We start from the raw sequence: 27,863 nt of genomic DNA on the forward strand, positions 1-27,863 counted from the left end.
ATGAAGCACAGAGTTTAAAAAAACTTGATGAGGGGCAGAAAAAGCGTTGATGGAAAAATAATTTGTGAGAGGGTAGAGAACGGGAGAAGTATTCGAATCATTTGTACTAGTACAAATGTAGTCATTAAGATGAGATGGGGGGCGGCGATTACGATGAGGCCTGGTAGACGGATTATCGTCCGACACAGGTAAAGGCCGTGTGGAAGCTGGTGTGTCCATAGTCAGGGAGCGAGTGGATGAGTTGCTAGGTGCAGGAGTAGGAGATGGAGTGTCAATATAACTCTCACGGTCAGAAGTATTGGACCGAAATGAGGTGCCTGGAAGATTTTCAGGAAGAAGGGGGTCTGGCCGAGATGAGGTGTCCGTAAGATTTTCATGGACAGTGGTGTCTGGCCGAGATGGAGTGCCCGTAAGATTCTCGGTACTAGACAGATTAGTAGGAGGGCGAAGGGTGCCTGCAGACGTGGCCGTGTGTGGGACAGTAGCCGAACCTTTGTTGGAAATGGATGGATAATCGAAAGCAATATTGTCAGTGATGGTGACGAATGGACGATATGAAGGAGAATCGAAATTATGTGAGGAAGGTGTGATGAACTTATCTTCATGAAACAAAACATCACGAGAAGTGATGATTTTGTGAGAAGAAGTGTCATATATGCGGTACCCTTTTTGACCATTCGGGTACCCAACGAAGATGCCCATGGTAGCACGGGGATCGAGTTTCGTTTTTATTTGAGAAATGGGACGACGAACATAGCATATACATCCGAAAACTCTTAAGTGAGTGAGGTCGGGTGGAGATCCGATTAATTTTTCATGAGGTGAGATTCCTTGTAAAACCGGAGTGGGAAGTTTGTTGATTAAGTAAACCGCCGTTAATACACATTCACCCCAAAATGAAATGGGTAGACGGGCTTGTAGACGAAGTGATCGGGCTACCTCTAAAATGTGACGGTGTTTCCTTTCAACGACTCCGTTTTGTTGAGGAGTGTAAGGACAACTTGTTTGATGTGAGATTCCTTTTGATTGGAACCAATCTTGGAGTTCTTTATTTAAGAACTCTGTTCCATTGTCGGAACGAAATGTTTGGATTTGTGGAACGGAGATGGTACCTTGTCCGGTTTTTAAATGTGAAATTGTTGTTTGAAATTGAGTCATTACATAATTGTAAAAATTGATGATATGTTTTGTAGTATCTGACTTCTTTGACAAAAGAAAAATCCAAGTGGTACGGGAAAAATCGTCGACTATTGTAAGAAAATAACGACAACCGGATTTAGACGGAATGGAAAACGGTCCCCATAGATCAACGTGGAGAAGTTGAAAAGGACGGGTAGAAGTGGAAGTACTAGAAGGAAACGGTAAGCGCGTCTGTTTTGATAATGGACAAATATCGCATGGCGTTTTATTAATAACAATAGATTTCATACATGAAATTTTCGAAATAAAATACTTGAATCTAGAAATGGATGGGTGGCCTAATCGCCAATGCCATAAACTAAATGATTCATTATTATTCAATCTAGAACAAAAAGGAACGGAAGAACAAATTGCCGGGTCCATGCGAAGGAAATAGAGTCCATCTTCGAGTTCACCAAGTCCAATCGTTGTCCTCGTTATGGGGTCCTGAAAAAGACAAGAGCCAGAATCAAAGATTACTAAACATTGAAGTGATTTAGTAATGACGGATACGGAGATAAGATTTATTCTAAAATCGGGGATGTGTAAAACATCATGGATAGAAAATGATTTAGTAAAATAAATAGATCCTATGTGGAGTACCCGAATACGTGACCCATCGGGTAATCTCACATAATAATTGGGTGGAGCAACTCTAAATGAAGAAAATCGTGAGAGGGAGCAGCATATATGTTTTGCTGCTCCTGAATCGATAATCCATGGTGGAGTCGAAGAAGATGTACCTGTTAAGTGGGTGTCGGCAGCATGGTTGATGGAGACGGAGGTGCCTGTAGAGGGTGGCTGTTGGTCCAGAAGGTGAATAAGACCTTGGTACTGTTCCTGGGTAAGGGTTGTTGCTGCTGGAAGCACCTCCATGTTATTAGGGGGTGCCGATATAGTTGCAGCCATTGGAAGGGATCTTGACCGTGGACGAGTTTGAGAGTGGTTGGATGGTGGAAAACCATGCAATTGATAACATGTTGCCTTCACGTGTCCATGGTTTTTGCAATACTCACAGTAGGGACGTGGTCGTTTCTGTCGTGGTCGGTCTCCACGATCTGACCGAGAGTTGTCACGATGTGTGACTGCTAGAGCCGCAGCCTCGGAACCAATGTTGGAGTCAGCCATTATGCTTTGCTGTACCTCCTCTTGTTTGACAAGAGAATGGATACGTAAAATCGACAGGAACGGGTCCATGAGGAGGATTTGGCTTCTAATGGCCGAGAATCGGTCATGGAGGCCTTGCAAAAATTCCATTGCTCGCTCTTGGTTTGTACGGTCAATGAGTGACTTACCGTGACCACAAATGCAGGAGTCTACAACCATGAGGGATTGTAGTTCGTCTTGAAGCGACTTAAGGCTAGTGAAATAGGACGAAACATCTAACCCATCTTGTTTGAGAGACGAAATGGCTCGTTTCAGTTGGTAAATCTTCGGAGCGTTGGTTTGGAAAAACCTGTCATGAAGATTACGCCAAATGTCCGAAGCATTGTCGTCATAAAGTATTGAAGATCGGATATCCGGAGCGACGGAGTTGATGATCCAACTACCAACGAGGTCGTTACACCTCTCCCAAGAATGGATTTCGGATGGAGTAGATGGTTTAGGAATCGAACCATCGACGAATCCAAGCTTGTCCTTGGCACGAAGAGCCATTTTCATGGCTCTTGCCCAAGAAGCATAGTTGTCCCCTGATAAGAGAGGAGTAATGAGGACTGTTGATGGTGAGTCCGAGTGATGAATGTCGAACACAGGCAGGGGCGAGCCCACATAGGGGCATGTGGGGGCACGTGCCCCCACAACCCTAATGTGGCTCATTTATGTCATACTGAAGTAGCTATCCTTTTATATACACACTATTCCGTCTTTTAAACAAAATCTTTGCCTAGCTCAATTGGTGAAAGACTTGAGTTCCATAATTAAGGTTTTGGGTTCGAGTCCCATAAAAAACATTCTTTTTCTAGAATTTTTACTACTTAGCATTGAATAAAAGCCTTGTTTGGTTTAAAATTTTATACTTACTAAAATAGCGACGTAGGGATGATTAGTTTTCTAAATAACCCCAAACATTTTTATTTTGTTGGATTTTTTCGTGACTTGTATTTTGGAATTCAAAATTTTCTTTTTGTGCGTTTGTCAGATTTGTCATAGTAAACATGTTATTACAAAGAAAATTTTATTTTTCATCTTTCCTTCCATTACGATCACTTCCTCTTCATTGTCTCCACCATCGTCATCTTAATCTTCACCACTATCCCTTCATCTCCTATTTTAATATTTTTTGGTAGTGTAGTTGAGGAAAGATCCCCAAACCATATTGGTGAGTAAATCAAATAGATAGTTTGTTACAGCTCAAAATTACCATGGAATATCTTAATTATAACTAAAACGTTGTCGAGAGTTTGTTTTTTTTTTATTATTACCTGATCGTATACTATGACATTCTTTCATTAATTATAACTAAAAAGTGCCCCCACACATAAAAATTTCTGGCCTCGCCACTGAACACAGGGGATACCCGTGGTGGTGAATCGGGTGTGTAGTCCGATGAATGGTCAGGAGAAGCCATGAGAAAAAAAATCAAAAAATTCAAATGTGATATGAAAGGAGGGAAAGTTAAAGGATCGAAATGCTCTTATACCATGTGAAAGGATTAATTAGCCTTTCAATGATATTCAAGACTAATGATCGATCAAAGACAAGAAGAAGAAGCAAACCGAAATGTGTTTAGAGAATAGAAGTTCTCTGTGTATTTCATTGATTGTATAGGTGGGTATTTATAGATACATGATTAGGGTTATCTAGTTTAGTTGTTACACATGAAATATACATAAAATCATAACAAACCATAACAGCTTGGACTAATTCAAACTAATTCAAATTGGATTCTTCATGATCTTCTCTTGATCTTCTCGGCTGGGACATGGTGATGTGGCCGTGTGGTGTGTGTGTCCCGTAATATAGTATACTGTAGGAAAGAGAGTTACAGTCAGGGTTTTGATTATATAATTAAGATTAGTAAGTGTGCAGATTAAATGAATGAACATCAACTTTTCTTGAAAGTTTAGAATATTCTTGGATTCTAACCTAAAGGAATCTTACTACCTTGCATTATTTCAAACCTACCTGAGAGAGTGTGAGGCTAGAGAGAGTAGGAAATTTCAGAGAAGGTCCTAAAGAAAAGGGTGGTAGAATCAAACAAGAATTTTGATGCAGGAGAAATGTCATTTGGTGTGCAAAAGGGAGCCGACCACAACTCGAAAGCGGATGTGGGCGACTCCCATTGGTTAGAGTGTTTCTCGTTCCACATGCTCTGACCAATGGGAGTCGGCCGCATCAGCTTTTGGGTTGTGGTCGGCCCTCATTTTCGGGCCAAATAACCATATATTTTCGGATCTGCATATGTTTCACCAGAAAAACACACACATTGATCTTAGAATCCTCATCATATCAATAGCTGATAATACTTGAACAAATTCACTGTAAAGAATAGAAAACATCCCGACGAAATCCATATTCAAAATCCCAATTATTGTTTATTCTCATTGTGATTTGCAGGTTCATGGTTTTACCTGCAAAATTTTTAGCAGGTTTTATTTGATCAGATAGACCCACAATCTGAAGCTATTGGGAGCCATAAAGCCATCTCATTATTTTGCAACAGCAAGATTTCTCCCCCTGTTTTCAGAAGTACTCTACTGACAAACCTGCAACCTTAATTGGAGAAGAAGATGATATAAAGGATTAGAAATCAGGGTTTGCAAGCAACAAAAACCTTAACTTCTTTCATTTCATTGAAACTGGTACAAGATACAACAAATGGGTATCGCTCAAAAAGTGTTCGAAGAATATTGCGAAACAATGACAACATAAGGTGTGATCGAAAACAAAAGAATCACTAAACACAACAACCAACAGAAACAGAGAGAACCATTACCCGGATTCTCTAATACAAGGACTCGCATGTTAGGCTAAAAATTGTTGATAACTATGCTGTTAAAACTGGATGGTTTGCAAGGGAAATGCTTCATCCATTCTAAAAAGAATCGAAAAAGAACTAGATTGTGGGTAATGACATTTAAAAGAGAAAAAACCCTAACTCCCTAGTCAATCTCTACGGCACAAAACTTCATGATCATAGTGGATCCTCATCAAAGTACAACAGCAGCCTTCTCTTGTGATAAATGCGGAGCAGACTGAGCTATCAAGGGTTCATAGTGATCGCCTCCAGCACCACACCAACCTGTATAATGGACGAGGTTGTTAAATACTACGTAGATATATCCAAGTTTTCATAGTTAACAAATGGTGAACTATGTTCGAACAGAATGGAGAAAAGGCCTAGGTATTTCTATGCCAAAGTGATCCAACCATCATGCAGTCGTAGCAAGATAGGAAGAGTAACAGAGAGCATATGATTCATATATATAATGAAATTTAGTTTACCTGTCCCTTTCATGAAGAGGAAAATGGGAGGCCCAAAAATTTGGCTCCTCGGACGATGAGGAAGAAAGAAGACACAATTATCCTCATCGACCATGGCATCAGATCCATGGGCTTGAACCTAACAAATAAATTAGACACAATCAGTAAAAGTCAACTAACAGACACCTTAGCTTAATTCATGCTTAAAAATGATCAAAAGATTCGCTAAATTTATACTACGTGAGAATGTTACAAATAAATCAATGCCTTCCAGAACTCTTTGTATTCTCAAAAGAATCCGGGTTTAAGTAGAAAATATTAATAAACACATGTGAACTAGTATCAACCTGGACTTTATATCATCGAGTGAGCTTTAATGTGGCACAAAAAACATTATACCAAGCATCATTTATCATGTACCAGGACAAATCTCCAGCTCTAGGCTATGCACACTAGCCTACTCATGGTGCGTTGTAAAGAGACCTAACTAGCCTCTCTAATGGGCTTACTAGACCCTCCTAGGCACAACGTTTCTGGCTACAGTTATCAGATGGGTGACTCTACTGGAGGGGCTACTTAGCTGAGTCCCTGGTTATACTAATTAGCCGAATCCATGGTTATACTAATTAGCCGAGTTCCTGGTTATACTAATCAGACGGATCAACCTATCTATTAGGGTATCCTTGCGACAAAATTTCCTAGTTATACCCATGATTGTCATTCCCAACTAGGGTTATGACAAATGTACAAGAACAGTTGTAAAAACCAGCAGGATTTCCATCCCCAACTAGGCTTGTTCTTACCACATAAATCTCCCTCTTGAACTCTGTAGCAAGACTTTCAATAGCAATATCATCTCCAAAGGCAGCTGCATGTCCTTCTCTGTTCTCATCTACACTTAATAATCCTTCTTCAGTATATTGTAATGTTATTATATCATACTCGTCTTGAGGAGAACCTGAAATCGACATATACTTTGCCCAACTCGAACCATCTTCTACGCCAATACATCTCTCCTTATAAATTGATTCCGCCGCTACTTCCCTTCATCAAGAAATTACATACCCAATTAGTTTTTAACACTAATCACATCTAAAGCAAAACCCTAAAATGAAATAACTAATATTATGGGTTTGATCAAAGAAAATTACATACCCAACTATTCATAAACCCTAACCATATCAAAATAATTCCCTGTTATGAAAAAGAAAAGCAAAATTAGGGTTTCGATAAAAAAAAAAAAAAGTATTATTACCTCTGTAACCCTAAATCGACCAGTTCTAAGATTGCAAGATCTAAACTTTCACGATCCTCTTTCTTGGCCAACAATTTAACCTCTTGGACGACATGAATCCCCCAACCAGATTTCAGATCAGGTGAATAAAGATGCTTAATAGCTGAATCAATTGAATCTCTCTCTAAACCTCCACCACCTTCAGATCCAAGATCTTCTATAAACCTCTTGACCGTTCTGCTACGAAGTTCTCTTGCGTCGATTTCAGCACCCATGGCTTTCTGAGACGCAGTAAATAAGCAGTTTCCGTCAGCTTCAACATCTCCGCCGTGAGATAAACGGAAAATGATCGATCTTGATGGAGAAGAATCATTTTCTGGATTTTTCCAAAGAACTCCTTTTGCATGAAGTCTTTCAAGATACCGTTTTTGTTGATCTTCTAAACCAGTTACAGATTCCCAAGTGGTTTTCTCATTTTCAAGATCGGCAGCGACGGGATCAAAAGATGGTTTCCATGGGAGAGCGAGCGGCGGAGACGGTTGAAATGTGTCAGTTACGGTGGCTGAATCGCATAGAAGCTTCCCCATTCCTTCCTTCTTTTTTTCCAAAATTATTCTCCCTCTTCTCTTTTCTTCTTCTTCTCCGATCAAAGAGGTGGGGAAAATAGAGAGAGAGAGAGAGAGTGTTGATTTCAGGTTTGGAGTTAACGGATAGATTATCAAGCGCGGGATTGTACTCACACGTGGAATAATATGAGTCGTCCGATATAGGATTTTTACGCAAATTCAAAATGGTAATAAAGTAAGCCTTATTGTTGATGTGCTAACGTACGCATGCTGATATATGCCATTAACGTGCACTATTTATGACCGTTATAGAAAGATATCAACCCTAGATGTAAAATAACGTTGAGAATCTTCGCCGTTCATTAACAAGTATCGATCCGACCTTGTCATATTTTTCGGTTTAGTCAGAGTAAAGTCCAAACAGACCGAACTCTGTAGCTGATTTTTCACTCTGCGCCTTTGGCAAATCAGGGTCAAGTCAAGCACTCGCATTCACCTCTCCACTTGCTTCGGGGCATAGCAAGGATCAAGGTGTGGAGTCGACTAACAAATTCCCTTCCATCATAGTTTTTATACGAAAGAAGAGGTCTTATGAGAGTTGGTTCGGTTTTCCTTCTCGACTTATTTAAGGCGCCTAAGAGACTGAAGCCGACCTCCAATATCAAGGTTCAGGTGGTATGATTTTGTCAGATCCACCTCCCAGGAGTGGTTTAGACGAAATTTGTTCCGTACGACTGTATCTATTCTGATCAATCTGTCGACTTTTCATCTGAACCTAACAAATTTGTTCTGCATATCACCAACATCACCAATTTTACAAAGTTATGAACTCTACAATATTCTCTTTGTTGTACTAGATAAAAGAGAAAAAGATTCACGTTAGATTGAGACCACAACATATTGTCGGGATGATGGTTTTGGACTAATGGGACTCCATAGCCCAAAAGTTGGTAAGTGACAAGTGTGATTGCTGAGGTGGAATGTCGTAGTTATCTTTTTCGTACAATTGAAAGACACTACACACGTGTGCACCTTCCACTCCAACACGTTGAAATCTACATGCAATCATTTAACTAACTAATCAACTTATTACTAATATTTATTCCATGCCCAAAACCTCATCATCTTCTTCTTCATCAATTTAAAGAAACCTCATAAGGAAAGTAAGAAAGATCGAAGTCATCATCATCATGTCAGGAGTATCTCTTACCATGGAACCTCGAACTCAGCCTGATGATCAAACCACCACCAAACCCCACCACCACCACCAGCAAGAGTCACAAACAGTGATGGGAGGAGCAATGGGCTCTCTTAGAGTAATAGAACTACAACTAGTAGCTTTCATAATGGTTTTCTCAGTTAGTGGACTTGTCCCACTACTTGACCTAATCTTTCCTGCTTTCACTTCAGCTTACCTTCTCCTCCTCTCTCGTTTTGTCTTCCCCTCATTATCTCCAACCAGTACCACCACAAGTACCACCACCTCTACAGAGAGAGAGATTTTCCATGGTGGAAAGTTCTTCAAGTTTTATGTAGTATTGGGTACAACAATTGGGTTGTTCTTGCCATTGGCTTATGTTTTAGGTGGGTTTGCTAGAGGAGATGAACATGCCTTAAGATCTGGAACACCTCACTTGTTTTTATTATCTTTTCAGATATTGACTGAAAATATAATAAGTGGGTTTTGTTTGTTTTCACCTCCTGTTAGAGCTATGGTTCCTTTGCTTTATACTGTTAGGAGAATCTTTGTAATTCTTGATTGGATTCAAGATGTTTGGCTTTATAAACCCATTCCTTATAATCCACAATTTCAGGTAATCAAATACTCTCATATCGTTTGTTTGTTTTTGTATTGATTTTGGGTATATATATATATTATTATAATGTACATGGCCTATGATGTAGGATTTGGCATGGAATTGGTTTGGGAGGAGTCTAGCAGTGGGGAATTTGGTGTATTTTTCTGTGAACTTGTTTGGGTTTTTGATACCTCAATTCCTTCCTAGAGCATTTGAGAGGTACTTCAAAGATAAGGATGCTCAGTTTTTTATGATGAAAAGGGTTGAAGAAGATCAAGAGGAGAAGAAGGTGTCAGTATCACCAAGAGGACAAGCAGCAAGCGGATCCAAAAAAGCAGATTGATATAAGTATTTCTGAAAACACAGAAAATGTATGTACTTAGGAGGATTTGTACCCAGACAGACTTTGCCTCATTTTCCTTGGGACTTTTATTTCTTAGGAATATCAAGTAAAATGGTGGAGATATATATCATATGTTTGTATAAAAGCAGTTGAATATGAAAAAAAAGAAGGTATTTTAGAATACCTTATTTCTCTCTCTTTTCTTCTCTCCCACACCCATCCTCGAACCAGTGACTTGGTGTGAGACTACAAGTAGTTTCAACCACTAGGCTACAATGAGGATGGGTGAAAGATTCTCTTTCTATAACTTATTTGTTCATTGCTACACCTCTCTTTTATAATCTTAGTGACTCCGCAAGGGGAGTCATTTATTGCACTAGGAAGCCACAAAAAATGCAACTCAAACTCATGGTAAGTCTCGAGTGACCAGTGAATTCTTTACATTGAGACAAGTTCTAATTTATTCTTTTCTAGGAGAATAGTCCCAATGTGGTTGATCTAGCATGTAAGAGAGGGTTTAAAAGTCCACACATGTAGGGGTGTGTGAGAATAGTTTCACATTGGAGAGGGTGATTTGGCAATCAAGAAATTAGAGTAAGGTACATTGGAGAGGGTGGGTGATTTAGCAATCAAGAAATTGGAGTAAGGCAATTTAGCAATCAAGAATATAATGTCTAGACACCTTCCTCTCATTGCCATTTAATTTTGAGATGGATTTAACACTTTTCATCTCCTGAAACCAATATTTGCTGTAATTACAATTTGGTAGATATGGATGGTTAAGCCAAGTACAGGGTTGCATCACAAATTAACTCCAGTCCACCCTAGAGGCTTTGCCACTTTATGCTGGTATAGGGTTATACTGGTATAGACTCTTCCTTTAGAACTCCGCCCATTTCCATCCTCCATGACCGGTCCACTAGACCCGATAACTCCCTGGAATATAAATACGATCAAAATATACCTTCAAAATCGAATCCAGAAAAATACTATCAAAATATAGAGTCCAATTGTGGGGTTTTGAAGATGCTACTTACTTGAGATCATGGCTAACGACGAGTAAAGTTAGTTCTTTCTTTAGATGCTTTAATAACTTTACAACGTCCGCACGAGCCTTCCAGTCTGTTCTTCATATTGGCAAATGAAACCATTAGTGAGATTCATTGTCTTTCTACAGATATAGATACCTTGTAAATGAACCGTCGTTTCCTCATCATAACAAACTAAAACATAAAACTAAATCAACCATGAGATGAAACTGGTAGGGCAAGTTATAAGCTGCAATTCAGTAGGTTTGCTTTGGTTTGGAAAGCTCCATTTCGGGTAATGTCAGAAACAGTAATCTTTTAGCGATGGAAATCCTACACGTTTATAATTGAAATGCTAACAAGAAAGATGGGAGGAATAAAGATGTATATTTGTACCAAGACCAGCAAGAGGCTCATCTAGAATCAACAAATCTGGGACTTGTACCTGATGAATAATATAAGTAGTTGTCAGATACTGGTGAAGTGAAGAATTTAACAATTGCATGTCTCATGATCGATTGATTCGTGCAGTAATGAAAACCAAACATGAAATTCTTACTAGCTGAATTGCCAAGGCAAGGCGACGTTTGTAACCACCACTAAGAGAATGAGGGTCTTCATCCAAGGAGATCCCATTCAGTCCAACCTGATAATTTGACACATCACAATGCATCAAGTACTACTAGGAAATGAACCCGCAGAAAATGGAAATGGAGCGAGATAGGTGCGAGTAAAAACTGGTTTTGGGCTTGTCACAAAATACCGAAGATATAGCTCTTTGGAGTCTCAAAGCAAGGTCTTCTTTCACTTGAACACCTCCTATCTGCCTTGGCCACCCGAACGTGACTTCCTCGAGCACAGTGTCAGCTAGAAAATACCTAGTTCACAATATTTAAGAAGTTGGATAAATCGGCGTGCATAGGCAAAGGAACAGACTAGAACAACAGAAGATTGATACTTTTACATATAAAAACCATAAGATATCCTAAAGGTAAAGTTTAATGAACACCCACATTTATTGGTGCTTGCACCTGGGTTGATAGGGAGACCAACTGAATGACTGATCAAGACCGTGGCCGTGCTGAAGCAAAGTTTCAATGTCGACTTATTTCTAAATCGCACTTGGATATAGACCAAGAACAGGCAGATAACGAAGTGTCCATATGTTATTAGTTATTACAGTTTACAACAGGTACATGATAAGACAGTTCGGAGTTTTGACATACAAAACTTATAAGAAGGAAATGATGAAGAGTTTGTACCGTTCAGGAAACTGAAAAACGATGCCAACTCTCTCTGGAGGCAATAGTTCTGGCGATTGATTTGGGTGTCCATCATTTCCATATCTTTGAATATGAATAGACCCTGATGTAGGCTTAACTAATCCTGCAAGAAGCTATACAATTTTTGGGATACAACAAGTTAAGAGTCATATCAAATGTCTACATGAGATAACATAAGGGGAAGTTATTGACCTGCAAGAGGGTAGTTTTTCCACTTCCACTTCGTCCAAAGATCAAACCGAAGCTGCCGAATGAACAACAAAAGGTATTTAAAACCTACTTACCTATACTCCTATAGCATGTACCGCAAAGAGTATAAACAAGCTTAACCATTTATACAAGCATTTTAGCTACAACCCACTAATCATTTTTCCGAATTGTTCAGATTACCAAAGAACTAATTCCATCGCACGAACCACACGATGCTAATCACTAGTGAGTCGATTATATGAAAGCTTTCATTAGGTTCGTGTAAACTACGATAATGGAAACTTCTTATATACCTTTTCTCCTGGAGAGAAAAACTGACTTCGTTCAAAAGGCTTTGTTCAGTCCCAGGCGGACGATAAGTAACACCCTTTACCTAAATGAAACCAACAATGGTGTTAAAAAATTTCAACCAAAAAAAAAAATAATGGTGTTACAACAGGTAAACATAACAATGGACAAGCGTAACAATGTAAAGTAAAGAAACCCTAATTGTATACAACAATGATGATGTGAATTAAGATTAAAGAAAATGAATGAGATAAAGGATGATAAAAGAGGGTAGTTACTTCAAAGCAAGAGTAACTACAGGAAACTGAGAAAGCTTGGGGTTTCCTCCTGAGATTTAACCTGCAAAAGGAACAGACAAAAATGAAATCAGTTTGGGGGGAAATTAGAAGGGTGTGAAATAAAGGGTTATACCTGATATAATTTGTGGACGAAGTTCTGATGATTGATGTGGATGGAGAGACGAGGAGAGAACATTCAACCATCTCAGAACCCTCTTATTGATATGAAAAATCTGAAATTGATTTCAGAATTGAACAAAAAGTGGAAAATTTGGCATAGAAAAGAGGAGATTTGGTTAAGAGTGAGATTAGAACCCAAGACATTGACAACTTTGGGTCTTCCTAGTTTCATATTGACGCCTTCCTTTTAGGGCGTGTTTAGGGATGTCTGACCGGTTTGGAACGGTTCATCCCCTTCCCAACTCCGTCCCGTTAGTAAACGGGTTTTACATTTACCGTCCCAATAATTAATCGGGGCGAATATTCAATTAGCATACCCGTCCCAATTAAAATTTGTTAAACCATTACCGCCCCGCCCTGTCCCGTTTAATATAACATGAGTTATTTTAGTTTGAAGTAACATAACAATGGCTAACAAAATTTTATAAGACATTGAGTTTATCGATCATAAACACTACAACTACTTAAATAATATAAAAAATAACATAGTTAAATTGATAATATAAGATTAAAGTTTTAGAAACATAACCTTAAATAAAACATATACTTAATATATATCATACTGATCGGTTCGGGGCGGAGTTTACTATCTAATACCAAACCCGCCCCAAACCCGATTATTTGATTTAACTTCATAGCAAACCCGAACCGTTTAATAAACGGGTCGGTAAAACCCGTTCCATTAGGGGCGGGTTTGGAAAAAACCGTCGATTCGGACCAAATTGCCACCCTTAGACGTGTTTGATTAATTTACAAGTCGCGGAAATAAAAAAAAAGTGTATCTCCCAAAAACATTTTCATATTTTTCAAGTGTTCCACTGTTTAGTTCAGGAAATAAAATAAGATTAGTGACTAATTTGACTTGAATTACATTATGCTAGAACAACTAAATATTTATATATATATTTCATTGTCTATCGTAGAAAATATGTCACATTCTCTCATTTGCTTATTGAAAATATTCACGGAGGTTTTTGTCGTGACAATTTTATGTCAATTTTTCCATGAAAGACTAATACTAATTGGTTGTTGTTGTCTAAATATTCAGCCTTCAATAAACTTCCATAAAAGAATAAGCATGGAAATGTCAAGATGAGGAGGGGCTGCTCGTAGTAAATTCAAAGGCACGTGAAGTGTGTGTTTTCTCCGGCACCCCAATATTCAAACCCCACGCGTCCTATCTTACCTCAGCTTAGACCTTTATATTGAGATTATTAGCACGTATTAACGTCTTACCCACTATTTTAACCAATATTACCACTCATACTTGTCTGTGAACTGAAAAAATTAGTATTAATTTCCAACTCATAATCATGCTTCATCATTCAATATACTTTCTCACATCAAATTTTTGTTTTTATAGAGAAAGAAACTAACAACTTCAATGAGAATTTTCTTCTTTTTTGAATTAAGACTTTCATGTTATAGTTGATTTTCTCCAATACTTTTTTTTCTTTTTACTTACGAGTATATTTACTAGAATTATCTGCTTAATTAGAAAAATTGAATTACAACACTTTGAACATAATTATTTGTCTCTTTTGGGTTTTTTCTGGCTTTGCGTTCTTCAAAACTAATTAGTAATTGAATTTACTCTTTCAACAATTGGTCGTTGAGCCTACACCTTATCAAAATCACTAAAGTCATGTTTGTCGCAGCAGAAAATAATCTTTCGATAGAAAAACTTTGATAACTATAAACTTTATTTGATTGTTTGGTGGTGTGGGAAATATGATAGATAAACTCAATTACCCATTATTGAAGGAGGTATCCTCAATTATCAATTAGTAAAACTAAGAAAATAAAGTAAAGAAAACAAAACCTTATATTATTAAGTAGTCTTTAGTTCAACCACATGTGGACGTGAATAAAACTATAATCCTGGCAGAAATTAATCAAATATAATTGACTTTATCTTCTTCACGTGAAGACGAAAGGCTAATTTCAAAATATGAAATAAATCAACCTTTCATCTTATCGTAATCTAATCCAGTTATCTAATTAATTAAGGAGTATGCTATCAGTTGTAGATTGGAAGCGTTCATCATAGCCGTTAGCTACACTCCACCTCCAAATATTTAAAATCTAAGGGCCACGAGCTAAGGTTGACCACAATTACTGGCCCCACAATATTGCCTCCTAATTAAGTGATCTGGTATAATGCGATTGGATTAGGGTTGCGTTTAAAATGAGTCATAGTTTATGACTAGTTTCCTGTTTGATCTCCTACTTATATAAAATACCGAGATAACTCTCTACTTAAAGTTTTCGTTAGTTGACTATTAGCTGGTTGTTAACTTTTTATGAGAAATACCGAAGTTCCAGGGAGAAAATCTAAGGAAGAGAAAAAGATCGGTGATGAGAAGGTGAGGTTTTAAAGAGAGAGAAAGAGTAAACTATATTAGGGAATATAAAAGAGAGTATTTCCGAAAACTATATAAAAAAAAAAAGTTAGCAAAGTCAATTGACGGAGAAAATGAGAGGAATCATATATGCATTTTTAATAAACTAGGGGGTCAAACAGAAAATCCGTCATAATCTAGGATCTATTTAGGAAATAACCCATTAGATTAAGACAAAATTTAAAAAAGGCAAACATTTTCCTAGCGTGCCGTTTACGACTTGTCTCTCTAGATGATCATATCCTCCTCCTTTTTTAGCTCATGAGCCGCCTTATAACCTTTTTATTTGTATTGTTCTTTTTACCTCGTGCACTAACCCACCTTAATAATCTAGTCTAGATATATGACAATATAATCCACATTCATTTTTCTTCATTAACTAATCTCTCTCTTTCTTCTTTCTCTACTAGACTATTAGTTAGTCCTCTAATGGAGAAATACCCAGTTAATTTAGTCTTCCCTAATAATTCAAGTTCATCATCATCATCAAACGGAGTCAATTCTCATGTTTACAATAATGATCTTCACCAAATTCTTCATCAAGAAACAAGCAACTCAGCTGAAAATCTCTTCTTAGGATTGATGAACAGTAGTACTACTAAAGACTTTTCAGAAAATGGAATTGGAAGTGGTGATGGTGGTGGGTATCATAAAGACCACCAGACCCAAGAAAGCAATGACATGACTATCACAAAACCTCCACCAATATTATCAGTTGACAAAAAGAAGAGTTCTAATTTTACTACTAGTATTAAGGTAGAAAAGAAGATAAAGAAGCATAGATATGCTTTTCAAACAAGAAGCCAAGTTGATATACTTGACGATGGTTATCGATGGAGAAAATATGGCCAAAAAACTGTCAAAAACAACAGACACCCGAGGTATAATATTATATTTCAGTTATTGTTTTACTCCTACTTTATGTTTCAATTCATTTTCGTGTTTGGAACCATACTAATTTGAAAAACCTATAAATAACATATAACCGTCATCACTATATATGTGTGTGTTCTGTTGTTTTATGTTAGAATTATACGTATATGGCATAAGTTTAAATTTTAATAACATGTATATTTGTAAGTTTGGATGAGTTAATCAAATGGGTTTTGCGTGAAAATTACAGAAGCTACTATAGATGTACACATAATGGTTGCAACGTGAAGAAGCAAGTGCAACGGCTGTCTAGAGATGAAGGGGTAGTAGTGACAACTTATGAAGGGATGCATTCACATCCTATCGAGAAGCCTACCGATAACTTTGAGCATATCTTGAAACAAATGCAAATATTCACACCACTTCTAAACTAATTATATTAGTAGCATTATACTATAGTTCATGTAGATTAATAAACTTTGAATAGAAATTGTGGTCCATCTTGATTATACTTTGATATTTTTTTTTGTTGTAATACTTGTGATGATTAAGGGTCATGGTACCTGTAGCTGCTCAATGCCTGCGTTTGTGAATAATTTTTAGTTCGATGATACATTCTTGCTGCTTGAAATGTAATAAAATGTTCTTATGTTTTTATCAAATGGAACTCGCAAGTCATTCTTTCATTACATTAAAGTTATAAATAGTACATCATAGATTTTAAATGTCATAGTTTCATCTGTATTAGCGATTCGATTACAGAACGACGAGGACATGAAACTGCTCGTGGACATGAAACTACACTAACTATTTCAAACTACAAGGCTCACCTTTTCTAACGTAATTTTGATCTTCATTAATTGAAATTTGTAGAACTTACTCAAAAATTTCTTGGGCTTTTTCTTTCAAGAGTCTACTTAGTTTTTCTTGTTCCCTACCATTACTCTAAACACATTCATATATTTTTGGTGGGGGACTCGACAGACACCTGTCTCGAAATTCCCTACTGCTCAATGAATTAATGAAGAAAAATAGAATTGAAAAATGAAAAAATAAAATTGAAAGAAAAAATAGACAAAGAATAAGAAGGATTAAGATGAAGAAGATGTGAAAAAGACGACGATGAAGTTGCGATAGAGATGAAAATGAGAGAGAGAATGAAAATGACGGAAAAAGACAATGAATAAGATACAGACAAATTTCTAACGGGCTTCCAACAAGGAACGGGAGGAATGAGTGAGAAAAAATAACTCATATTTGTTTCTTTTAAGAGTTTGATTCACATGCGTACAAAAAAAAGACATCTTTATTTTCAATTTTTACATAAACTCCAAGAGTTTACATAACATGAATCCATCGTAAATATATAATGTGTAGTTATTTCATGAATTGAATAAGTCTGACTTTCATCACTCGAGATAATTTTTCAACAAGGCTACACAACCCGCCTCCTGGGACTCCCACTTGAACCGCATGTGAGAGAAACATGAGTTTCTCTCTCCACGTGACTGAACATGTGAGAGGAAAGAGAAACGGAAGTTTCTCTCACAGGCGGTTCAAGTGGGAGTCCCAGAGGCAGGTTGAGTATACTTTTTGATAATTTTTTCCCTAAAGGTCATATAAAGACGGTTAGGACCATCCTATGGGGCCTAGAGCCTATTTATTTATACTTTTACTTTATTTAACGGAAGTTTGACAAATCAAAATTTTCTAATTCCACATAAATTTGAACTTTTTTAGATTCAGGAATGAGTATCCATCCACCGCGCAAAAGAATTGTGAACCTACAATCTATATCATTTTTAAATGAACATTAAACAATATGTTTTTTCTAAGCAGACATCAACAAAAAGGGGTAATGTTAAATCTCCATTTTTCTTTATATCTATACATTTTTGAGAACTTATCAAAGGCCTTCATGCCTCTTACAACATAATAATTTGGATGTTTCCTTCCAAAACTTCTTGGATGATGCAACTCCTCCTCTGGTAGTTTATAATGATGCAGTTATTTGTATTGCCGGTGCTATGACTGACACAATTCCGACTACTACAATCATGTTGCCTGTATGAAAAACAAACTTTGTTGAACAATCTTAGAACGAGATTTCAATTCAGTACTACCTCAGAACTATCTTTTCTTTTTTTTTTGAGAACCAGCCTACTAATAAAGATAAATGTTTAGATCGTACAGACTTATCTTTTCAAATACAGAGGTAGTGGCAACAGAGGGCCTTCTAGATATTTTTGAAGAAGTAGGAAGTTATGCGAAAAACTAGTTATAAAATAAGGGGCTAGGCGAGAAGGGACAAGGTGGGTCATAAAGGAAGCCATTTGGAAAATAACCGAGGGAGAAACCAAATTGCAAAAGTCACCGGGTTGTAATAGAAGCCAATCCACCCGTGTTAAACGGTAATGAATTTGAAAAATTTGCCATGTCAGGTAATAAAGCTTCCCATGTAATAATCGCGGGGAAAAAAGCAAGGGGAAATCAAATAGAGGGAGAGATACGCGAGGGTAAATCAAGATTTTAGGGTTCCGAAATCTCAGAGAGATTTTAGGGTAAATCAAGCGCGTGAAAGTTCGTATTCACGATCAAGACAGAAAAAAACATCTCGTGTTCTTGGATCAAGAAACATGATAACAGAGAGAAGGAGAGACGCCTCCTGCACAACGATCGCGGGAAAACGAAGCAGAGTCGACGAAGCCCTAATTATAGTATGTTAATTTCATCTGATCTTTCTTTGTAGGGTTTTATACATTGTCCGATGTTTGGTTTTAGGTTTTATATCTTGTTTATTGTTTTGTATTTCTTGATCTATCTTTATTTCTAGGGTTTTCTATATTGTCTGATGTTTTGTTTTAGGTTTTATATCTTGTTTATTTGTTTTTGTTTCTCGATCGATCTTTCTTTCTTTCTAGGGTTCCTGCTTTCGGACGAAAGTAGCGTTCCTGGTTTTGAACGAACTTAGGATTCCTGCTTTTGAACGAACTTAGGGTTCCGAGTTCTTTCTTAGTTTCATCTCCCCTACTGATCTTTTCTCAGGGTTTTGTATATTGTATATCGTTTCTTGATCGATCCAACTAATATGTCCGTCTGATGTCGATTACGATACAGAAGGGAAACTAGGTCTTTGTTTTTGTTTGTGAACAAAGTCAGGCTTCCAAATTATTTCTTCTGTTTCATCTCTTCTACTGATCTTTACTAATTTCCTTTGAAGTAAACTTACCGTATTTCTTTTGTTAGGATTATTCCAGGACTCTGTTGACTACCTTTGGCACCAATTGTGGCAGCTCTCTGACAACGTTTTTGCTTTAGCCTTCAAACATGTATTATGACGTTGAACTATTCGTTACTGTTAATACATTTATGCTGCCGTTCTTATAATCTGAAAACATTTTGGCTGGAGTAGTGACTAGTGAAAGTTAGAACCATGTCAGTCGACTGGTCTATTGCGCCTTATCCACCATGAGTTGCGCGAGCGGGTGTTGTTAGCTAGGCTATTGGAACTTGAACCATGGCTGATTTTTTGATTCCTATATGGTATTATCTTGTTTCATTTTCATTGAGTTTGGAAATGAAAAAGTTGCTTATCAAAATTCAAAATGAGTTTTTACTAGTACTAAGTTTTGAAAAGTGCTATCTATTTGTGCTACGTACACAAAAGGAGTTTTTAGTAGGTCCATAATCTCCTCCGTTGTTGGTATTGTTAGTTAAGCATTCAACACTCGAACCATGGTGGTTGACTGGTCTATAGTGCCATATCTACCATGAGTTGCGCGAGCGGGTGTTGTTCGCTAAGCTATTGGTACTTGAATATGAGGGTTTTGTGGTTCCTATTCTGTATTGTCTTTGTTTGTTAGGTCCATATCCCCCTCTATTGTTGGTACTGTTGATTAAGCTTCCGACACTTGAACCATGGTGATTGACTGGTTTAATGCGTCATATCCACCATGAGTTGCGCGAGCGGGTGTTGTTAGCTAGGCTACTGGTACTTTAACCATTGGGGGTTTTGTGGTTCCTATACGGTGTTGTCTTCTTTTACAATGATATATATTGAGTTTGAAATTGAAAAAGTTGCTTATTAAAATGAGTTTTTACGTGTACTAGGTTTTAAAAAGTACTATCTCTCTGTGATAAACAAAAGGAGTTTCTTCTCGGCCCATATTCTCCTCCATGGTTGGTAATGTTAGTTAAGCTTTCAACACTCGAACCGTGGTGGTTGACTGGTCTATAGCGCCACATCTACCATGAGTTGCGCGAGCGGGTGTTGTTAGTGGTACTTAAATTGGGGGGGGGGGGGGGGGGGCGGTGTGGTCGTTATGTGTCTTCTTTTCCAATAAAATATTTTCTGAGTTTGGCAATGAAATAGTTGTTCATGAAATGAATTTTTATGGTACCATGTTTTAGAAAGTGTCTAACTTGAAGGATGATTTTCTTGTTTTATTGGTCACCTAATAATATTCTTCAAGTCTTCGTTTTTATGATTGCTTTATACATTCGATAAACTCTGACATTCTGCTGTTTTCTTCTCATGTAGTGGAGATCAATGTAATGGTTGTGTTGCTCGTGTGTTTCACTTAACTTAAGCTTTTGTAGTAAGTTTTTTCTCTTGCGGGCACATACTTGCCAGAATTCTTCTTCCTAAATTTCTTTTTTGCTACATTTATGTTTCTAGTGATCTTATGGATGTCAGGTTTAGTTAGATATTTTTATAGTTTCCCATAGTTTTTAGTCAGTTATTATAGCACAAAATCTGTCTTTGTGAAGCCAGTTAGAATAAGGGGACATTATTTAGGATGTCAAAGATCAATAGAAAACATAGATGGACACATTAGGTTTTTTTGTTTTTGGACCAAGTCAAGGTTCCAATTTCTTCCGCCTGTTTCTTCTCTTCTAATGATCTCTCTCCTCATTTCCCTTGAAGTAAACTTGCCGTATTCTTTTTGTTAGGGTTATTTAGCCTTTAACCAGGTAGTAGGACCTCTAACTACTCTTTACTGTTAATACATATATGCTGCTGTTCTTATGATCTGAAAACATTGTGGCTGTTTTAGTGAAAGTTAGAAAATTACAATGCATTAAAATACTCCATTGTTGGTATTTTTAGTTACGCTTTCAACACTTGAACCATGTTGGTCGACTGGTCTATTGCGCCTTGTCCACCATCAGTTGCGCGAGCAGGTGTTGTTAGCTAGGCTATTGGAACTTGAACCGTGGGGGATTTTTTGGTTCCTATATTGTTATATCTTGTTTCATTTTTATCTATTCGATGAGTTTGGAAATGAAAGAGTTGCTTATGAAATTTTAAAATGAGTTTTTACTAGTACTAAATTTTGAAAAGTGCTATCTATGTGTGCTACGTACACAAAAGGAGTTTTTAGTAGGCCCATAATCTCTTCCATTGTTGGTATTGTTAGTTAAGCATTCGACACTCGAACCATGGTGTTTGACTGGTCTATAGTTCCATATCTACCATGAGTTGCGCGAGCGGGTGTTGTTCGCTAAGCTATTGGTACTTGAATATGAGGGTTTTGTGGTTCCTATTCTGTATTGTCTTCTTTTGTCAGGTCCATATCCTCCTATTGTTGGTACTGTTGATTAAGCTTCCGACACTTGAACCACGGTGATTGACTGGTTTAATGCGTCATATCCACCATGAGTTGCGCGAGCGGGTGTTGTTAGCTAGGCTACTGGTACTTTAACCATGGGGGGTTTTGTGGTTCCTATACGGTGTTGTCTTCTTTTACAACGATATATTTTGAGTTTGAAATTGAAAAAGTTGCTTATTAAAATGAGTTTTTACGTGTACTAGGTTTTAAAAAGTACTATCTCTCTGTGATAAACAAAAGGAGTTTTATCTCGGCCCATATTCTCCTCCATTGTTGGTAATGTTAGTTAAGCTTTCAATACTCGAACCGTGGTGGTTGACTGGTCTATAGCGCCGCATCTACCATGAGTTGCGCGAGCGGGTGTTGTTAGCTAAGCTGGTGGTACTTTAATGGGTGGTTTTGTGGTCATTATGTGTCTTCTTTTCCAATAAAATATTTTCTGAGTTTGGCAATGAAATAGTTGTTCATTAAATGAATTTTTACGGTACCATGTTTTAGAAAGTATCTAAGTTGAAGGATGATTTTCTTCATTTATAGGTCACCTAATAATACTCTTCAACTCTTCGTATTTATGATTGCTTTATACATTAGATAGACTGACATTCTGCTGTTTTCTTCTCATGTAGTGGAGATCAATGTAATGGTTGTGTTGCTTGTGTGGTTAACTTAAGCTTTTGTAATAAGTTTTTTCTCTTGCTGGCACATACTTGCCAGAATTCTTCTTCCTAAATCTTTTTTTGCTACATTTATGTTTCTCGTGATCTTATGGATGCCAGGTTTGGTTAGATATTTATATAGTTTCCCATTGTTTTTAGTCAGTTATAGCACAAGATCTGTCTTTGTGACTTTGTGTAGGCAGTTAGAATAAAGGGACATTATTTAGGATGTCAAAGATCAATAGAAAACAGAGACGGGCACATTAGGTTTTTTGTTTTTGGACCAAGTCAAGGTTCCAATTTCTTCCGCCTGTTTCTTCTCTTCTACTGATCTCTCCTCATTTTCCTTGAAGTAAACTTACCGTATTTTTTTTGTTAGGGTTCAACACTTGAACCATGTTGGTCGACTGGTCTATTGCGCCTTATCCACCATGAGTTGCGCGAGCGGGTGTTGTTAGCTAGGATATTGGAACTTGAACCGTGGGGGATTTTTTGGTTCTTACATTGTATTTATCTTGTTTCATTTTTATCTATTTGATGAGTTTGGAAATGAAAAAGTTGCTTATCAAAATATAAAATGAGTTTTTACTAGTACTAAGTTTTGAAAAGTGCTATCTATTTGTGGTACGTACACAAAAGGAGTTTTTAGTAGGCCATAATCTCTTCCATTGTTGGTATTGTTAGTTAAGCATTCGACACTCGAACCATGGTGGTCGACTGGTCTATAGTGCCATATCTACCATGAGTTGCGCGAGCGGGTGTTGTTTGCTAAGCTATTGGTACTTGAATATGGGTTTCTTTTTGGGTCCTATGTTGTGTGTCTTCTTTTCGAATAAAATATTTTCTGAGTTTTGAAATGAAAGAGCTTTTGTTAGGTCCATATCGTCTGCCATTGTTGGTGATTGTAGTTAAGCTCTCGGCACTTGAACCATGGTGATTGACTGGTTTAATGAGCCATATCCACCATGAGTTGCGCGAGCAGGTGCTGTTAGCTACACTACTGGTACTTCAATAATGGGGGATTTTGTGGTTCCTATTCTGTATTATCTTGTTTTACAATAATACAGTTAATGAGTTCGAAAATGAAAAAGTTGCCTGTGAAATTGAGTTTTTATGAGTACTAAGGTTAAGAAAGAACTATCTATTTGTGCTAAACAAAAGGAGTTCGTAAATCCATATTCTCTGCCTTCGTTGGTTTTGTTTGGTATGCTCTTGGCACTTAAGCCATGGCGGTTGAAATTAATTTCACTACTGAGTTGAAAAATTTAAATATCTCTTCTACATGTAAAGTTTTAGTTAGTTCAATTCAGTAAGAGCTATTCTATTTTTCTACGATATGCTGAATCTGGAGTCAAGTACACAAAGATTGTTCTCACGTTAAATGTCATTACTCAAAGTGATGATTTTCTTGTTTCAGTGGTCACCTAATAATACTCTTCACTTCGTTTTTATTGTTGGTTGATACATGCGATAGACTTTGACATTCTGCTGTTTTCATCTCAGCTAGTGGAGATCAATGTAATGGTTGTGTTGCGTGTATGGTTTCACTTAAGCTTTTGTAGTAAGTTTTTTTCGCTTGCAGGGACATACTTGCCAGAATTCCTCATCCTAAATTATTATTTTTATGTTCTTCTACGTTTATGTTTTCTCGTGATTTCATAGATGTCTGGTTTAGTTAGGTATTTATATGGTTTCCCATGGCTTTTAGTCGGTTATCCTACAAAATCGTGCTTTAATTAGGCAGTTGAAGATATTCCTTTCCCTTTTCCTCATCGACATTGTTTTCCTATTTTGTCTTATTTATTTTGTTGTAAACCTTTGAAGTTATTATTCTGGTTAAATTATTATGTTTTTTTTCTTCTATTTTAATGGTACAAAATCATGCTAAGCCTGCATTGGGGTAGCCTGCTGAATCTTGCTTGATTAACACAGTGCGTGATCATACTACAGTTTCAACTGCTTCAAGACAGAATTTTATCTGGGTGCCTTAGTTGTTTTGGAGAGCCTCATATGGAAGCCCTGCTCGATTGGACCTCATAATGTGTTCAGGTAAGAATCTTCTTTCACAATTTCATTCCATACTGCGTTGTTGAGAAACACACCGCATGCCCCTTCTACAACCAATGCTGGATTATCCCAACATGCCCGAAGGACTCAACAACACCGCATGCCCCTTCTACAACCAATGCTGGATTATCCCAACATGCCCGAAGGACAAGGAGATGGCTTATTTATTTGTTTTTTATTAGTTGAGAAACACAAGTATCTGATTAGCTTTCAGTAGCCTGTCGATATTGCGTTTGTCCAAGAGTTACTGCCAAATTTAGGATTTAGTTTCTTCAGTAAGCTCTCATCCCTCTAAGACGTGCCCACATTCAAAGGTGTAGTCTTACATCAATAGTTGAAGTAAAGACACTCGTCGAAGCGATCTGGCGTTTGAGTATAGTATCCTACAAGTCACTCTTTTAGCGGTTGCTTACACACCCCGACCAAGTCACCAAGTAAATCTCATAGTTGTTACCTCGAACTTGTCCTGTCAAAGCCTAATTTAAGCCCTGCCGAAGCACTCCTATATCTCAACATATATCTCAACTTATATGTAAACATTATGAGTTTAAGATGATTGTTCGTGAATGATAAGGTTAAAGCTGCACCCAGCAATGTCACTCTACTCTATGTTTATAAATTTTTCCAAATCCACACTATATGGGTGTAGTTAGTGACAAAAAATATTGAACCTAGGATTCCTTATAATGGTTCGTATTAAAATCAGTTTAATGATGAATTTATTTTGAGTTTGGACCCTAATCTCAAAATTTAAGTGTACGTGGAGTACTGCAAGGGTTCCTGAGTAAAAAAAAAAAACATAAGGTACCGTTCTGTCGAATCTTAGATTTTAGGATCACTGCGTTCTAATAGGTATTATCTTGTATTTTCTTCTACCTAGTCCGATCAAATTGGAAAATTTGAATGAGGAAGAAGGTAAGCACAATTGTGTATATTCATTCAGCCTCATACATATGAAAGTAGTTCCATACTATATGGCCGCTTCCTCTTATTGCTTCACCTCTTGCTTTTGCCTTGTCTGTTGCCCTGAAAAGAGAACACATCACCAATGTTGCATATGTATTACCCATCCGCGTCGAGAAATCGCGTAATCTCTAATATGAAAGAATAAAATAAATTTCAACCCAAGTCTCTATTGGGATAAAGAGGATTACAGATTCATATTTCATACTATCTGTCATTTATTTGGTTCATGGTTATTAGATTAAGACTGAAATTGCAGTTCCAGCTGAAGATCATTTGTTGGATTGCGATATACTACTGCTGGTGAGGAAAAGGGATCCCATTGGACAAGATTGGCATAATGATATCTTTTATCAGATGAATGGTTTTCACCCACCTGCCTCAAGGACAAGGAGATAGCTTTAAAAGGTATGGTTTAATTGATTTTAAAGTTTATGGTTTCGAACATTTCCTAGTAAGACTCTAATCCCATCTAGATAGTTAGATTTTCCGTATACCATCTTAACTTCCAGTCAAATCCCCTGTAAAAAGTAGAAAGAAAGTGGAAGCCACAAAAAGCTCATTTACACTGTCCATAGTTATTTGTTTGTTTTTCTTTAGTTGAGAAATATTACTGTGGCAAGCTAGCCTCCAGCGACCTAGTGTTTCAATCAAGCGTTTAGGGTCTACTTTTTTGGCTAAGCTCTTTTAAGCCCTCTAACATGTATCGTTAGGCAGAGGTGTCGCATCAATACTCTAGGTTTCGACACTCACTCAACGGCTCTAAGGTTTAGATCTTGTGATGTAAACCCTTGACTAAGCATCAGAATCTGTCAACCAATAAGTTAACATTATGCCAAAAGCTTCCAGTCTCCTTCTCATTAAACAAAATTATTGAAGAATATAATTCATCACCTTGAGATATGTTTAAACAATTAAAGAAAAGAAAAGTGCAATTTCATAAGCTAGGAAAGGAATCCACCACCACTAGTACCATCATCCCTACAAAATTCCCATATCTTAGGGTATAATCATAAAAAAACCCAACAAAGCAAAAAAAAAAAAAAATACCCTCTTATCCATAAAGAGATCATAATAAATGATTGAGGACCCCCATCCCACCTTCATCTCCATCATCTACCTCCTCAGAACTTCTACTACTATAAATATGCACTCCCATTGCTACACAATCACTCATCATCTTCATCTTCATCTCCTAACTTATTCTATATCAAATGGAGTCGAATCACAAGCTTAGAGGGCTCATGAACAAAACCAAGGTGGTTATGTCATTTCATAAATCGGCTAAGCCTTCTTCCTCACCTAATCAGGTCGTTCAAGCTAACTCGGTTGTCATTGACCAACCTGAGTCACTACTACAACTTCCCCTTCCAAAACAACTCAGACATTCATTAGGAGGTGGTACTGTCGAGGAGCGTACCGTTAATAGTAGGGCTGCTAGTTATATATCTCATGTTCGAGAGCAGTTTAGGCTTGAACGAGAGGAATTTGATAGATCAAACTGTTGACCCATGTGTTAAACGAGCCGTCTCTATATATGATTAAGCCGCTTAATAACTATACATATTACTATCAACTAAGTTCATAAAATATATCTATATATATCTAGTCTCCACCTTAATGGTGTCACTGTAAATGGTATGTATCTCTTTTTTATCAGCATGTCACGGAGTCGTACCTTTTCGTTTGACATTATGTATTTGTTGTGTGGCAATGTATTTCGACGACGACAACATAATCAGGCTATTCTCCTTAAAATGTTATTATCATGTGTTCTAACTTAGTTGGTGTAACTCGTTGGTAGTATTACGAAGATAGGTTTGGAATCTAGCCAGGAAAGGAAGCCCTGGAATAATAATATAGTAGGCTAGTAGCAAGTATTTAACTAAACTCTTCAAAATTTGATGGTTAAACCACATATCGATTATATTCTTGTTAAGCTAGTATTAGAAGTACATTCTTTCTGTGGTATACTGTGTGCTGTTTGGGTAGGTTTTGCAAAAAGGGTAGCTCGAATACCACTTTGTGGTTATAGAAGGATTTATACTGACTTTGGCATCCCGAGTTTTGTGAATTAGTTGCGCTAATTTCATTTAAACGCCACTAATTTCAAAGCAAATACTAGTGTTTGCACTTTCTGTTTACGGTTAGTGGCATTAGGTAAGATATGGAATATTATTGAATGAATAAGTAAGAAAAGATAGAAGTAGGGTTAGGGACCCAAAAATGGAAAAGTAAGTAGGGTGGATTATTCCATTTGAGAGGATGGAAATGTCAAGGGACATATTCTTGCTTGCTTCCCTTTGTAAAAAGGAACTATTATAGAGTAATTGGCCAAGTCCATGATCCCTATTCGCTTGATACCCCTATGGCCCCATCCTGGTAAAGAACTGGGGCAGCAGCAGCTATTCATCTGTTCCAAAAGTCACATATGCAGGAGGATTGGTTGGGTGGGTCAGGTTGGACCCTCACTTTGT

At 37.3% G+C, this 27,863-nt stretch overlaps 5 protein-coding genes and 1 long non-coding RNA gene across 7 annotated transcripts; 3 read left to right on the plus strand and 3 right to left on the minus strand.

Annotated features, from left to right (window-relative positions):
• Positions 1–1,591: 1,591 nt before the first annotated feature.
• LOC147562835 (uncharacterized) lies at positions 1,592–2,835 on the minus strand. Its single transcript, XM_086653903.1, has 2 exons — positions 1,923–2,835; positions 1,592–1,626 (listed from the first exon to the last, which is right to left on the minus strand). Exons 1-2 carry the CDS (start codon positions 2,833–2,835, stop codon positions 1,592–1,594), a joined length of 948 nt encoding a protein of 315 aa, XP_086510029.1.
• A 2,110-nt stretch (positions 2,836–4,945) lies between these two features.
• On the minus strand, positions 4,946–7,709 carry LOC147562836 (uncharacterized). The gene is made up of 4 exons (XM_086673414.1): positions 6,860–7,709; positions 6,408–6,648; positions 5,626–5,743; positions 4,946–5,422 (listed from the first exon to the last, which is right to left on the minus strand). The coding sequence occupies exons 1-4, from the start codon at positions 7,423–7,425 to the stop codon at positions 5,331–5,333; spliced, it is 1,017 nt and encodes a 338-aa protein (XP_086529540.1). The 5' UTR covers positions 7,426–7,709; the 3' UTR covers positions 4,946–5,330.
• A 774-nt stretch (positions 7,710–8,483) lies between these two features.
• Positions 8,484–9,743, plus strand: LOC147562837 (uncharacterized). The gene is made up of 2 exons (XM_086664686.1): positions 8,484–9,218; positions 9,310–9,743. The coding sequence occupies exons 1-2, from the start codon at positions 8,595–8,597 to the stop codon at positions 9,544–9,546; spliced, it is 861 nt and encodes a 286-aa protein (XP_086520812.1). The 5' UTR covers positions 8,484–8,594; the 3' UTR covers positions 9,547–9,743.
• Positions 9,744–10,197: 454 nt separating this feature from the next.
• ABCI11 (non-intrinsic ABC protein 14) lies at positions 10,198–12,996 on the minus strand. The gene is made up of 10 exons (XM_086673423.1): positions 12,767–12,996; positions 12,634–12,694; positions 12,361–12,440; positions 12,050–12,101; positions 11,837–11,970; positions 11,338–11,452; positions 11,134–11,220; positions 10,971–11,019; positions 10,584–10,668; positions 10,198–10,482 (listed from the first exon to the last, which is right to left on the minus strand). Exons 1-10 carry the CDS (start codon positions 12,835–12,837, stop codon positions 10,404–10,406), a joined length of 813 nt encoding a protein of 270 aa, XP_086529549.1. The 5' UTR covers positions 12,838–12,996; the 3' UTR covers positions 10,198–10,403.
• Positions 12,997–15,539: 2,543 nt separating this feature from the next.
• On the plus strand, positions 15,540–16,750 carry LOC147562839 (WRKY transcription factor SUSIBA2-like). Its single transcript, XM_086673430.1, has 2 exons — positions 15,540–16,096; positions 16,339–16,750. Exons 1-2 carry the CDS (start codon positions 15,645–15,647, stop codon positions 16,520–16,522), a joined length of 636 nt encoding a protein of 211 aa, XP_086529556.1. The 5' UTR covers positions 15,540–15,644; the 3' UTR covers positions 16,523–16,750.
• A 1,840-nt stretch (positions 16,751–18,590) lies between these two features.
• On the plus strand, positions 18,591–27,144 carry LOC147562840 (uncharacterized). 2 transcript variants are annotated; one of them, XR_015239776.1, is made up of 3 exons: positions 18,591–18,805; positions 24,289–24,405; positions 25,646–27,144. It is a non-coding gene; the product is annotated as an uncharacterized LOC147562840 (long non-coding RNA). The 2 variants fall into 2 exon arrangements; XR_015239775.1 differs by lacking the exon at positions 18,591–18,805 and having other exon boundaries at positions 24,186–24,405.
• The last annotated feature ends 719 nt before the right edge of the window (positions 27,145–27,863 follow it).

This window comes from Eschscholzia californica, unplaced genomic scaffold (genome assembly GCF_041429995.1).
Source record: "Eschscholzia californica isolate CP2 unplaced genomic scaffold, dmEscCali1.0.p SCAF_1, whole genome shotgun sequence".
NCBI classification, from domain to species: domain Eukaryota; kingdom Viridiplantae; phylum Streptophyta; class Magnoliopsida; order Ranunculales; family Papaveraceae; genus Eschscholzia; species Eschscholzia californica.